Raw genomic sequence first — 14,636 nt, forward strand, 5'->3', positions numbered from 1 at the left:
GGAGGGAGAGAGGGAGAGGGAGAGAGGGAGGGGGGGAGGGAGAGGGAGAGAGAAAGAGAGAAAAAGAAAAAAAACGAATCCGGATCGTGCACCCGGAATCCCGCATCCGGGTCGGATTTGGATCCACCGCTCAAACCGCGCGGATTCGGATTTTTCAAGTCCGGGTCCGCTCAACACTACTCCTTTCTTCTTACTTTGTGCACCCCTTCTTTCTAAAGATACAAATAATGTAAACATGCGCAAACTTCAGCGTCACATTAAATTCACTCCTATCCCGTCCCTCCCTGGGTGAGGGAAAATTAGATCAGGACTGGTCCGGAAGGAGACTCAGGCCTCTCCACCATCAGGAGTATCCCTGAGATTAGGGATAGTATAGGGTCCCCTAGCTTGAGGTACAGCTTAGGAGCCCGGTTCCCCTCTTTTCCAAAGTCATTGTGACAATTAGCTGCTTTTCCCATCTTCATGGATGGATATTATCTGCAAGTGATTATAAAAACAAACATTTTTGTAATGTTCTTATTACAAGTTGCAGACATTTTTCAGCTATGAACTCCTTTTTATTTTTTTTTAAAGACAGCTTGTTGCCTAGGAGACCGACCACCACTGCTGTCTAGCTTGCAAGAACAGAGTTGAAGCCAGCGAACATGGCCAGCTTTAAAATGGTGCTTATAAGCTAAATAGAAAAGAATGTATAAGCACTAGTGATGGGCGAATAGTAACTATTTGTGTTTGCATGAATTGCACCTCCTGGCAGAAAACCGCACTGAAATGGTGGAGGGCCGTGGGAACCTCCATCTGTGACCACAAATAACCTGAGTGACGTCACCGCTCATCGAGTGGCTTATTCATGCTCTGCCTGAAGCTCGCTGCTAGCAGGTGGTCCCATTCTGTGCCCGCTCGCTGTGCCTTCAGATGTAGTAGAGCTGCAATCGTCGTGGGACTTCGTGTTGATTACGTTGGACCTGGGTGTTTTGGTGGTTAACAAATTAGTGAAAGAGGTGTGGGGGTTTTGTATTATATTTCAAATAAAGTGTTTTTTTGTGTGTTTGTGTCATTTCTTTTCAATTACAGATTAGTAATAAGGGGGACTCATAGACCCTCCCCATTACTAATCTAAGGCTTAGTGGCAGCTGTGAGCTGCCATTAACCCCTTATTATCCTGATTGCCATCACACCAGGGCAATTGGGATTAGTGGGGTAAAGTTCGAAGAATTGTCACATCTAACGGATACGCCAACCCTGGGCGGCCGCAGGCTGCCACTTTTAGCCTAGGTCGGGCAATAAGCATGGGTCTCCCCAGCCTGAGAATACCAGTTCACAGCTGTCGGCTTTATTGTGGCTGAGTATCAAAATTGGGGGGGCCACAAGTTGTTTTTTAAAATTATTTATTTAAATATTTCAAAAAAATAAAAGAAGCCGCATCCTCTTATTTTTCTACACAGCCTAGATAAGCACATGGCTGAGGGTATCATAATATGGGGAGAACCTAAAGGGTACTTTACACGCTGCGATATTGGTACCGATTTCGCTAGCGATCGTACCCGCCACTGTCTGTTGTGCATCACGGGCAAATCGCTGCCCGTGGCGCACAACATCGCTTACACCCGTCACACGGATTTACCTTCCCTGCGACATCGCTCTTGCCGGCGATCCGCCTCCTTTCTAAGGGGGCGGTTCGTGCGGCGTCACAGCGACGTCACACGGCAGCCGTCCAATAGAAGTGGAGGGGGCAGAGATGAGCGGCCGGAACATGCTGCCCACCTCCTTCCTTCCGCATTGCCGGTGGACGCAGGTAAGGAGATGTTCGTCGTTCCTGCGGCAGCACAGCGATGTGTGCTGCCGCAGAAACGAGGAACAACCAGCGGCATGCACCACCAACGATATTATGAAAAGGAGCGACGTGTCAACGATCAACGATTTTTGACGTTTTTGCGCTCGTTGATCGTCGCTCCTTGGTGTCACACACTGCGATGTTGGTAACGGCGCCGACGATATATCGTTAGCGATGTCGCAGCATGTAAAGCACCCTTAAGACAATTTTTTTTCTTCAATTTTATTTTTACTCCAATCTACAGTGACCCACAGACAGCCTATGTGATTGGAGGACTGCTGGTGGGTGTGGGAAGCAGTGAATATGTATGAGGCTAATAAGCAGCCCCGGAAGAAGAGTGAGAAGCCCGGAAGCAGTTGCACTCATGCTGGAGACTCGGTAAGTATGAAGCAGTTGCTTTATTTTTATTTATTCCTCTAGTTTTTTTTATGTCCCGAGTTGCCACACCTGGATTGTTACCCAGCTCGGCACTTGGATTCTTTGGAAACCACGCGGATTTGGATTTTACAGTCCGGTCCGCCCATTACTAGCCGTGACGAGTACTGGAATAGTACTAGGAATTCGGATAGCATTATCCAAACACAATAACTACAGTTAATATTTGTCCATCAGTAATAAGCACCACTCATGTTCTTGTATCTAGCAGCGGTAGTCGGTCTCCAAGGCAGTGAACTGTTAACAAAAGAAAAGTGGTCATATCTCGAGAACTGCTGAAAAGAAATCTTAATTGACAGTATTGTATATTTACAAGCGCCATCAGACAATATCCAGCCTGGAGATCCAACAACAGGAAGATGAAAAATCGACCGCAAACAGCTGCTATGCCAAACAATTTCTTTTTTATTCAAGCGTTCTTTTCATAGGTGCAGATAAAAATGCGGGAGGTGACTAGGATGCGAGTCCCTCCAAAGGAAAAGAACGCTTGAATAAAAAAGAAATTGTTTGGCATAGCAGCTGTTTGCGGTCGATTTTTCATCTTCCTGTTGTTGGATCTCCTAGCTGCTCAATACCGACCAGCACGCTGCGCCTGCAAACCAGCGCTACATGGCAGTCATCAGCACGTGAGCCACTGAACTTGGAGGTAATCTGAGGGCAGGCGGTGCAGGACTTGTTCACTTGTTGCTACAATATCCAGCCTGGAACATAGTAGTGTTAAGGTGGTGTCACACGTAGCGACGCAGCAGCGATCACAACCAGCGATCTGACCTTATCAGGATCGCTGCTGCGTCATTACATGGTCACTGGTGAGCTGTCAAACAGGCAGATCTCACCAGCGACCAGCCCCCAGCCAGCAGCGACGCGTGGAAGCGTAACTAAGGTAAATATCGGGTAACCAAGGAAAGCACTTCTCTTGGTTACCCAATATTTACCTTAGTTACTAGCGTCCGCTGCTCTCACGCTGCCAGTGCCGGCTCCCTGATCCCTTCTCCCTGCATACGTAGCTGGAGTCCACATCGGGTAATTAACCCGATGTGTACTCTGGCTAGGAGTGCAGGGAGCCAGCGCTAAGCGGTGTGCTCTCACGCTGCCAGTGCCGGCTCCCTGTTTCCTGCACTCCTAGCCAGAGTACACATCGGGTTAATTACCCGATGTGTACTGTGGCTAGGAATGTAGGGAGCAGGGAGCCGGCACTGGCAGCATGAGAGCGGCGGACGCTGGTAACGAAGGTAAATATCGGGTAACCAAGGAAAGGGCTTCTTGGTTACCCGATGTTTACCGTGGTTACAGCTTACCGCAGGCTGCCAGGCGCCTGATCCCTGCTCGCTTCAGTTCGTCGCTCTCTCGCTGTCACACAAAGCGATCTGTGCTTCACAGCGGGAGAGCAACAAGCAAAAAATGAAGCAGGACATTCAGCAACGACCGGCGACCTCACAGCAAGGGCCAGGTCGTTGCTGGATGTCACTCACAGCAACAGCGACGGGACGTCACTGCTACGTCACAGAAAATGGTGACTTAGCAGCGACGTCGTTGTCGTCCTCGCTGTGCGACACCACCTTTATTTACATTTCTACAAATACACACTGCATGTCAGCTGGATTTCTGTTCATCCAGACATAGTAAGTGGTAAATCACTATTCTTCCCCTTGTTTTGCAGAAAGATTTAATTGAGAGACATATGAAGGCTTTAAAGAAGATCAGCAAGCATTACTACAACGGCATTGTATCTTTTATTTTATGGAGTATTTTTAAAAAAAAAACAAAACAAAAAAAAAAACCTAAACAAAGAGAATACACGCACACAAAATAAAACAAAATAAGATACAATTAATCCCGTCATTAATTTCCTTCCCTCTGGTTCAGTTATGTCTCATATATCATTTTGCTATTAAAACAGCAATATATAATATCTTTTTCTCTGTCTCGGGAGATAAACAATGTCCCACTCCTCCTCCTCATTATTCTGCCTGGCTGTAAAGGCCCAGTCACACACAACGACATACCAGCGATCCCGACAACGTTACGACCTGGTCAGGATCGCTGGTACGTCGCTACAGGGTCGCTAGTGAGGTGTCAAACAGTCAGATCTTCCCAACGACGCGCAACGATACGGTGGTCGCTGGGACCCTGTCACATAGCACGATTCAAATCTTGATTAGTAACATAGCCGTGCATCTACATTGCCTTTTCCGTGGCCCCCTCTGCTCCGATTGGTGGTCGTAACTGCGTTGTGACTGGGCGGCCTTGCCTTTAGACAAGGCAACGCAATAGCGCTTCCATCCTTGTCCATCCTACAGTCCCGATGCAGAATGAACTGTATTACGATCTGCTGCTACACGCGGTCCGGGACAAGTGAATTCAGCCCTCTGAAATATACTGTGATCTACAAGCCAGAACAGAGGATGGAAGCGGCTAATCCGAACGCAGTAGTGATCACCAATCGGAACAGAGAGGGCGCGGAAAACAACGAGGATGCACGCGCGAACGAGGTCGTTGGGTAAGGGGTCAAACACACCGATGCGTGCTGCGCTGCGGGAACCCAACAACCAAGAAATGAACCAGAACAGTGTGTAGCGATCAGTGATTTCACAGCAGGGGCCAGGTCGCTGCTTAAGGCCGCTTTACACGCAACGACATTGCTAACGCGATGTTGTTGGGGTCACGGAATCTGTGACGCACATCCGTTCTCGTTAGCGACGTCGTTGCGTGTGACACGTACGAGTGACTGCTAACGAGCAATAATACTCACCTTATCGTTGATCGTTGACACACTGTCCAGTTCCCAAATATCTTTGCTTTTTCAGGACGCAGGTTGTTCGTCGTTCCTGGGGCAGCACACATCGCTACGTGTGACACCGCAGGAACGAGGAAGCTCTCCTTACCTGCGGCCGCCGGCAACGAGGAAGGAAGGAGGTGGGCGGGATGTTACGGCTGCTCATCTCCGCCCCTCCGTTTCTATTGGACGGTCGCTTAGTGACGTCGCTGTGATGCTGCACGAACCTCCCCCTTAGAAAGGAGGCGGTTCGCCGGTCACAGCGACGTCGCTAGGCAGGTAAGTAGTGTGACGGGTCCGAGCGATGTTGTGCGCCACGGGCAGCGATTTGCCCGTGACGCACAACCTATGGGGGCGGGTACACTCGCTAGCGATATCGGTAACGATATCGCAGCGTGTAAAGCGGCCTTTAGTGCCACACACAGCGACATCGCTGATGAGGTCACTGGTACGTCACAAAACCTGTGACTCAGCAGCGATCTCGCTATGTGAGCCCTAAGGCTGCTTTCACACTACGTTTTTTTAACATCCGTCATGAACGTTTCTTTAACGTAAAAGCGGATCCAGTGCAAATGCGTTTTCATTTCAATGCATTTGCAATGGACTCGCGTTAACATGCGTTCACCTGCGTTTGCGTGCGTTATAGTGAGGATCCAGCGACTTGCAGTTTTTCAACATTTTTCAAAAACGCTACTTGTAGCGTTTTTGAGCTGCGTCCAAATACTGCAAATTGCTGGATCCTGACTAAATAGCATGCAAACGCATGTGAACGCTGGCATGCTGATAGACAGGATCCTGCTTGCTCTACTGAGCATGCCCAGAAACCAGCCTCGCGTGATCAGTCCCTCTCTCACCCTCTCCCTCCACCCTCTCATTCCTCCCTCTCTTTCTCTGTCTCTCCCCCTCCCTCTCTCTCTCCCACCTGAGAGCTGCGGACACTCGTAACCAAGGTAAATATCGGGTAACCACTTCTCTTAGTTACCCGATGTTTACGTTGGTTACGTGTACAGACGCTCGTAACCAAGATAAATATCGGGTATCCAAGCAAGTTACCCGATGTTTACCTTGGTTACGAACCTCCGCAGTTGTAAGAAGCCGGCTCCCAGTCTGGCACGTTCAGTTCCCCTCACTCCCGATCACATGACTCCAATGCCCGCCCCTAAACATCCAGTGACAGGATCCTGCAAAATAACACATGCGTTTGCATGCGGTTTTTGCTGTAAAAGCAGGATCCGCTTTTACAGCAAAAAAACGTTCATGACGCATGTTAAAAAAACGTAGTGTGAAAGCAGACTAAGACAACTAACTGCCGCAGGAACATTCCCCCTCTGCCCTGTCTGCTAAGGAACACTGAGCTCTTTTAAATGTTTTCACATGAGATATAAAGGTTTTTGATGATTTTACTTGTCAAAGACTTGCATGCACTTGTATACAGTTTGAGAGAACGGATCTTGCTGGCAGAGTCTCTTCAATGGGAAATCATCCCGATAGTGCACCTTGTGATATATTGATCCACATGATGTTTTGAGCAAGTTTCATTAAAATAAATAGAGCGTTCAAAGAGCATTTGAATTGTTCTTTGATGTGGATTTTGGAGCACAATCTGTTCCAAATTATACCTTTATTAGGATGTGTTATCACGTTAAATGTTTTGTCTGCTGTGGTTAGTTTTTTGTTTTCTGCTTAGGCGGGTGTATCTATCTGTTATCACTGTGCTGTAGACCTCGGAGTCCTCACTCTGATCATTCAGGTATTAATGTTATCATTGTCAGTTGGATTTTCCTTAACAATGGGGAAAAAAAAGCTCCTAAGAGACTTACCCCAAATCATGAAATTATTAAACATTTCTGCGACAAAGATAGAAGACCATCGAGATTTCATAGATCCGGTGTGTGACGTTGTCAAGCTGTTCAGGTAGGTGAGCGAAAATTCAGCAGCACGGAGGAAAGACAATGAGGAGCTGCCAAAAACCTTAGATATTTTGAGATTCCACAGCAGGTAGGAGGGCTACTGAGGACCTGACAATCAGACCAGGTGGGCAGAGATTCGGCATCAGCAGGAGGACATTGAGAAGCTGATGGGTGGAGATTCAGTAGCAGTGAGGAGGAATACTGAGGAGATGTAAATAAGATTAGGTGGGGGGAGATTCAGCAGCAGGGAGGAGGGACACTGAGGAGATGTAAATAAGATTAGGTGGGGGGAGATTCAGCAGCAGGGAGGAGGGACACTGAGGAGATGTAAATAAGATTAGGGGGGAGATTCAGCAGCAGGGAGGAGGGACACTGAGGAGATGTAAATAAGATTAGGTGGGGGGAGATTCAGCAGCAGGGAGGAGGGACACTGAGGAGATGTAAATAAGATTAGGTGGGGGGAGATTCAGCAGCAGGGAGGAGGGACACTGAGGAGATGTAAATAAGATTAGGGGGGAGATTCAGCAGCAGGGAGGAGGGATACTGAGGAGATGTAAATAAGATTAGGTGGGGGGAGATTCAGCAGCAGGGAGGAGGGACACTGAGGAGATGTAAATAAGATTAGGTGGGGGGACATTCAGCAGCAGGGAGGAGGGACACTGAGGAGATGTAAATAAGATTAGGTGGGGGGAGATTCAGCAGCAGGGAGGAGGGACACTGAGGAGATGTAAATAAGATTAGGTGGGGGAGATTCAGCAGCAGGGAGGAGGGACACTGAGGAGATGTAAATAAGATTAGGTGGGGGGAGATTCAGCAGCAGGGAGGAGGGATACTGAGGAGATGTAAATAAGATTAGGTGGGGGGAGATTCAGCAGCAGGGAGGAGGGACACTGAGGAGATGTAAATAAGATTAGGTGGGGGGAGATTCAGCAGCAGGGAGGAGGGACACTGAGAAGATGTAAATAAGATTAGGTGGGGGAGATTCAGCAGCAGGGAGGAGGGACACTGAGGAGCTGTAAATAAGATTAGGTGGGGAAGATTCAGCAGCAGGGAGGAGGTATATTGAGGAGCTGTAAATAAGATTAGGTGGGGAAGATTCAGCAGCAGGGAGGAGGGATACTGAGGAGCTGTAAATAAGATTAGGTGGGGGAGATTCAACAGCAGAGAGGAAGGATTTTGATGAGCTGTAAATCAGATCAGGTGGGGAGATTCAGCAGCAGGGAGGAGGGATATTGAGGAGCTGTAAATAAGATTAGGTGGGGAGATTCAGCAGCAGGGAGGAGGGATATTGAGGAGCTGTAAATAAGATTAGGTGGGGAGATTCAGCAGCAGGGAGGAGGGAAACTTAGGAGCTGTAAATAAGATTACGTGGGGAGACATTCAGCAGCAGGGAGGAGGGATACTTAGGAGCTGTTAATAAACTTGCAATGTGGGGTGAGATTCAGCAGCAGGAAGGAGGGATATTGAGGAGCTGTAAATAAGATGAGGTGGCCTGAGATTCAGCAGCAGGGAGGAGGGACATTGAGGATCTGTCAATCCAAATAGGTAAACGAAGATTAAACTAAACTTTCATAAAGGATTATGCAGCCATTTTGACATGGATTATCACAGTAAGTACACCAGTAAATCAGTTCTATTTAGTAATGTAAGCAGTTGTGTATTGTGAAATCTGGTCTCACTGGTTTAGAACTTTTTACTCACTAAAAAAGTATGTTATTGGATATTTGAAGTTTTCAGCACATTGTGATAACATAACCTTCTGCGTTGTCTAGACATAACCTTCTATTGTGACCTTCTAATCTCGTGTCTGTAGCCTTCCTTTTCTGAAGGAGAAGATGTCAGATGAAGTCTTGTATGCACAAACCGTCGCTGAGTCACTATCCCAACTAGGTGAGTTTTACCACATTTTACATCTATATTAAAGGGGTGTTCCATACTTTTACATTTGATTCGGAATCAGGGTAACATCCTAATACAAACTATTTTAACCCCTTGATGACATATGCCATACATGTACGCTGTATAGGGTGCCTCACACTCTGCAATATTGCTATCGATATCGCTAGCGAGCGTACCCGCCCCCGTCAGTTGTGCGTCATGGGCAAATCGCTGCCCATGGCGCACAACATCGCTTACATCCGTCACACGGACTTACCTTCCCTGCGACGTCACTCTGGCCGGCAAGCCGCCTCCTTTCTAAGGGGGCGGTTCGTGCAACGCCACAGCGACGTCACACGGCAGCCGTCCAATAGAAGCGGAGGGGCGGAGATGAGCGGGATGAACATCCCGCCCACCTCCTTCCTTCCTCATTGCGGGCGGCCGCAGGTGCGAGGTTGTTCCTCGTTCCTGAGGTGTCACACATAGCGATGTGTGCTGCCGCAGGAACGACAAACAACCTCGCTACTAACCAGACAACGATTTTTGGTAAATGATCGTATCACAGATCAACACTTTTTGCCTCTTTTGCGATCGTTTAAGGTTGCTCCAGCCTGTCACACGCTGCAATGTCACTAACGGTGCCGGATGGGCATCACAAACACTGTGACCCCGACAATATATCGTTAGCGATGTCGCAGCGTGTAAATGACCCTTTAGTGTGCACTACATGTATGGAGAGAACACAAGAGCTGAGCTTGTACCATACACTGCGGGTGCCAGTTGTGTTGTACAGCCGCCCCCAAAATGATTCTGCTGTGATCGGCATTAACTCTGATCTCAGCAGTTTAACCCCTTCATATGGCAATTGTGACCGCAGCATTGAACCCTTTCTTGCTTCAGCCAATTATCAATTTTGAGGTTTTGCTTTTTCCACCCCTTCTTCCGGGAGTCACACCTTTTTTTTTAATTTTTCTATCAATATATCCTTTGTGACGAGTTGTCGTTTTGAATGACACTATTCGTGATACCATACTGTGTACCTAAATGGTGAAAAAAAAAACAATTCCACCATTGTTTTTTTTTTTCTAATAGTAGAGAGAAGTATGGAGTAAATCTGGAAATACTAATCAGTGGTGTTCAGTACTATTCCATGCCGCTGCTGAACATGTGCTGCACAGCGTGCCAAGAGCAGGAATTCCTTTGTGTGTGCTGCGTATGGGAGACATTATAGCAGATAGTCTCCACCCATCAGCTCAGAGACAACTGAAAATTAGAGCGTGAGTCGCTAGAGGGGGACAACCGGTAAAAATGCAGAATAAAATTCATATAATGGACAGAACTAGTGTCATTTCTCATGTCCACACAGGTGGCAACTTATTCTGAAAAATCACCAGAAATAACAGGCACACTATGTGGTGTGAGCAATAAAGTGATAATATGATCCATGAGGTTATGCATCGTACAATATCTCCAGCCTCTTGAGCCCGTCCAGCACTTACATTTTGGGTTGTGGAGGGATTAAATAAACATATTATGGTAATTTTACAATTAGCTGAATTACAGGCTTTAATCTGCACTTTGTTTTTTTCCCTCCAGGTTGTCTGATGCGGGTGCCAAGTTCTCAAGTCAGAGTACAAATTTGCAATTCAGTTGCCAATTTTTACAGCCCACAGTCTACAAAGCTGCCAACGGATGGTGAATTATATTTTTTGTTTTTATTAAAATAAATAAAAAATGTGCATTTTGTCTTGGATGAAGTATGGTTTATACAGGTTGATATGTTGATATTTCTTTGATAACTACCATGTTTCCCTGAAAATAAGACAGGATCTTATATTATTTTTTCCCATGAAATATGCGCTAGGGCTTATTTTCAGGGGATGTCTTACAGTATATTTTCCCGTGAACAACAATTCATATATATTCAAGTATAATCATATCATCACATTCTGGAACATCAACATTTTGTGTCCTATTACTGGTTTAGATGCACATTAATCTGACCTGCTATTCTCATGGTGCAGAACCCGCCCTATAGTGCTGGGTACATACCTTATTTACAATGGATTAAATTACCTGCATACATGTATTATTAATAATAATAATAATAATAATCTTTATTTCTATAGCGCCAACATATTCCGCAGCGCTTTACAATTCCGGAGGATCATATACAAACAAGTAACAGTTATAGAAAATACAATATTTAGAGGAAAAAAAAAAAAAAAGACAACACTGCTCGTGAGAGCTTAAAATATATTCTCTATGTACTGCTAAGTTTACCCCCAAAAGAAAGCAGAGACCCCCTAAAAGAATCACACTTACCAGATCCCAAACAATTAGAGTTGGCAAGTGAATGGGCTCTCACATGCAGATTTGCATTACTGTCAGGTCCCCTTGCGTTCTACAGCATTTGGCTATCCCTGGTGACTGGAACCAGTATCACTCACGCGGAGTGATCCTGATACCCAATATGTTTGTGAGAGCTGCAGTGCAATGCAGCTGGGACAGCGAGGGACCTCACGGCAACGCGGATCTCTGTGTGAGAGCCCATCCACCATCAGCACTTGCCAACTGTAATTGTTCGAGGTATGGTGAGTGGGATCTTTTTTTTCTTGGGGGGGTCTGCTTTGTTTTGGGAGTGTCTGCTTTTTTGGGGGATGTCTGCTTTTTTAATGAAGAGTCCCTGTATTCTTTTTTAGCTACTTGGACACTTCCTTATGAATCCGCAACTAGGGCTTATTTTTGGAATGAGGCTTATATTTTGAGCATACTCAAAAAAAGGCCCCCAAAATCCTACTAAACTTTTTTTCAGGGTACGTTTTATTTTCAGGGAAGCAGGGTATTTAATGACCCCTCATTATATGGCACTTGCTATATGCCCTGTTAGCCTGTGTGCCTCTGTGAGCTAAAATGGAGAGTTAGGGCTTTTCTATACCCATTTGTTTTTTGTCTACAGTGTGGATCCGATTTCATAAAATCCACAATGCTTCTACTGTAATACACAGCGGATTTTACATTCAGACAAATCTGAATGGGAAATCTGCATATTCTGGGGAACTGATGCATTTGACTATCACTAGAGTCAGGCAAAAAGATTTGGAGAACCCTGGTTTAGAAGCCAAAACAGTAGTCTATGACTGTCGGACCAGAACCTTGTGAACCTCCTCCTACCTGCCACATCCCCAGGTCCTCTTTTGGTTAGTGGGTCTGTTACAACGTCATCGTTATGGCGAGACCCACACATGAAGTCACGCCAAGCCTACTAATTAAAAAAAGTGCCATGAATGATGGCCAGTAGGAGATAGCTTGCAGGATTCTGGCCTAGGTGCTATGGACTTCTGCTGTGACCACTGGACCAGTGTCCTATGAATCATTTTACTCAATTCTAATTATCACCAATTGATAAAATGGCCAATTAATACAATATTAAATTACATATACATGTAAAATTTCTTAACAGGCTTTCAACCAACAAGTGTCACCTACAAGTTACAGATGGCTGAAGTGGGAGGATTGGCAGAAACCCTCGTTTTGTCTTTGGCAATAGTGGAGAACAACTTACAAGAGAAGTTAGCACTTTTGAGAGTACTACAGCTATTATCAGGCACCCCTGGTATGTATACTGCTCCTATACACCGGCTGTATCACCTCAGCTTTATTAAATAGGATATACGTGGTTGTAAAGGGATTCTCCAAATAGGACGTTATCCTTTGTTTGGTTCGTGGGGCCTAATCTCCGGGATGCTACTAATCGGCACGGTAAATGGGCTGCAGCTCTTACCAAGGCCTTCATTCACTTTTACCATATACGTAGGCACAGCAGCTCATCCATGTGGCCAACTGTGCCTAGTATTGTGGCTCATCTCATTTCTTAAGGATAGGAAACATACATACATATACATTAAAGCTGAGCAAGAAGATTTACAAGGCCCACTTCGATACTCCGCGGTCTCCAGACACTGCCAACTTCCTCGGCCAGCAATCAGGTGCCGGCATTCTGGGCGCCTATTGTGATTATTAAGTGTGAGGCAGTGACAGGGGTAATATTTGAAGACCGCTATGTGTCCCCCAGAATGTGTCTGGAAACCCTCTGAGTTTGCTATAGCTATTACTGGGAGTATAGCACAAAGGGTAACAGGGAGACAGATCCCTCCTCCCAGTCCAGGTTTTGTAGCAATCCTCATGTCCGGCATTTTCATTTAAATCATGCAGAGCACAGCAGGGTGTGTCTCAGTTGAGAGCCAGGCTTGGTGAAGCTAACACATGCTGTGTGAGCTGAGCTGGCTCTGTGTGGAGTGAACACAGGCCAGGAGTATGAGCCTAGGAGAACCTTACACAGATCCCTGCGGTTATCGGGGTCCTAAGGTAACAAGACTTTTTGATGCAAAGAATTTGTCTATATGCACCGGCTGTGATCCGGAAGAGGCTTTGACTGTGGGAAATTGGATCTATTTATGCTGCAACAATAAATAGACTGTTGGTGTGAACACGCTGCTGCCTCACTGCCTCACGTTTTTGTCCAAACAACGCTGCTACCTCACATTATGGTGGAGAATGCGGGCATGGCAGCCTGGTTGCTAAGGGCAATGGCCTAAGAGGTACTTACCCGGAAAAAAAAAAAAAAAGATTTTTTTTTTCTACTGACTGTTTGCGGTGGATCGGCGGGTCCACGAAGCCTGCAGGCGTTGCAGCCTGGTTGCTAGGGGCAACAACCCAGTTTTCACATGCTTATGATCAAGCCTGCAAAGTTACAGTTTACCTCAGCAGCCACTATGGAGGATCTTGTAAAGCAGCTGGCCCAGTCTACTGCTCAACTACAGCAGGTTTTTGCACAAACCAGTGCACAACAGCAACAGGCTAATGCTCAGCTCCAGCAGGCGTTAGCTCAGCAACAGGAGACAAACAGCTTATTGATTAAACAGCTTTCTGCTCTGCGAGAAGCGCTCCCAGCGGTAACTCCAGGTCATCCAGTCCTTCCTGCGGCCCAGGACAGAGTAAGGGCGGCACTTACGAAGATGAGTGCAGAGGACGACCCAGAAGCCTTTCTCTCCGTGTTTGAGAGGACCGCTGAGCGAGAGAAATTGTCTACCGACCGTTGGACTGATGTCGTGGCCCCGTTCTTGGTAGGTGAACCCCAAAAAGCCTACCTGGATCTCAGCACGGAGGATGCCAAGGACTATGGCATACTGAAATGTGAGATCCTTGCACGAATGGGGGTTAACACTTATCTCCGGGCCCAACGAGTGAACCAGTGGTCCTTTGAGGAGGGAAAACCTGCACGCTCACAGGCCCATGTCTTACTGGACCTTGTAAAAAAATGGCTGCAGCCGGAGACCTTGAACCCCGGACAGATGATTGAGCGGGTGGTGATTGAACGGTTTGTGCGGACTTTGCCAGCCCCCATTCAACGGTGGGTGGGACAGGGGGACCCCGGTACCCTAGACCAGCTAGTGAATTTGGTGGAACGCTACACAGCTACCCAGGAGTTGGTCCGGGACTCTGCTTCACGGCGGGCACTCCGTAGGGATACGCCCCCGTCACAGTTGGTAAAAGACTCCCGTCCCCCCTCGTGTGCTGTCCCGTCTTCAGCCCTGGCAGAGAGGAAACCCCAGACTAAGGTTAGCCAGAGTCCCGGTTCCCCAAAGTCAGACACCCGAAACAGGGACACCTCTGCTGTTATGTGCTGGCGGTGCCATCAGCTCGGGCATGTGATGGCACAGTGCCCACTCACATCAGAACCCATGGACTGCCGGTACACTCGCCGGGTATCAATGTATGCCCATACTGTTTGTACCGCAAGCAC

General features: G+C 47.0%; 1 protein-coding gene across 1 annotated transcript in view; it reads left to right on the forward strand.

The window, feature by feature from the left end:
* CFAP69 (cilia and flagella associated protein 69) overlaps positions 1–14,636 on the forward strand; it is a 109,745-nt gene that overhangs the window by 16,590 nt on the left and 78,519 nt on the right. Inside the window, exons 3-7 of the mRNA XM_075316833.1 lie at positions 3,927–3,992; positions 6,847–6,956; positions 8,766–8,842; positions 10,427–10,525; positions 12,294–12,446. Coding sequence (XP_075172948.1) covers positions 3,927–3,992; positions 6,847–6,956; positions 8,766–8,842; positions 10,427–10,525; positions 12,294–12,446 — 505 coding nt within the window. The remainder of the gene's footprint in view (positions 1–3,926; positions 3,993–6,846; positions 6,957–8,765; positions 8,843–10,426; positions 10,526–12,293; positions 12,447–14,636) is intronic.

The sequence above is a fragment of the Anomaloglossus baeobatrachus genome, chromosome 6 (assembly GCF_048569485.1).
Source record: "Anomaloglossus baeobatrachus isolate aAnoBae1 chromosome 6, aAnoBae1.hap1, whole genome shotgun sequence".
NCBI lineage: Eukaryota > Metazoa > Chordata > Amphibia > Anura > Aromobatidae > Anomaloglossus > Anomaloglossus baeobatrachus.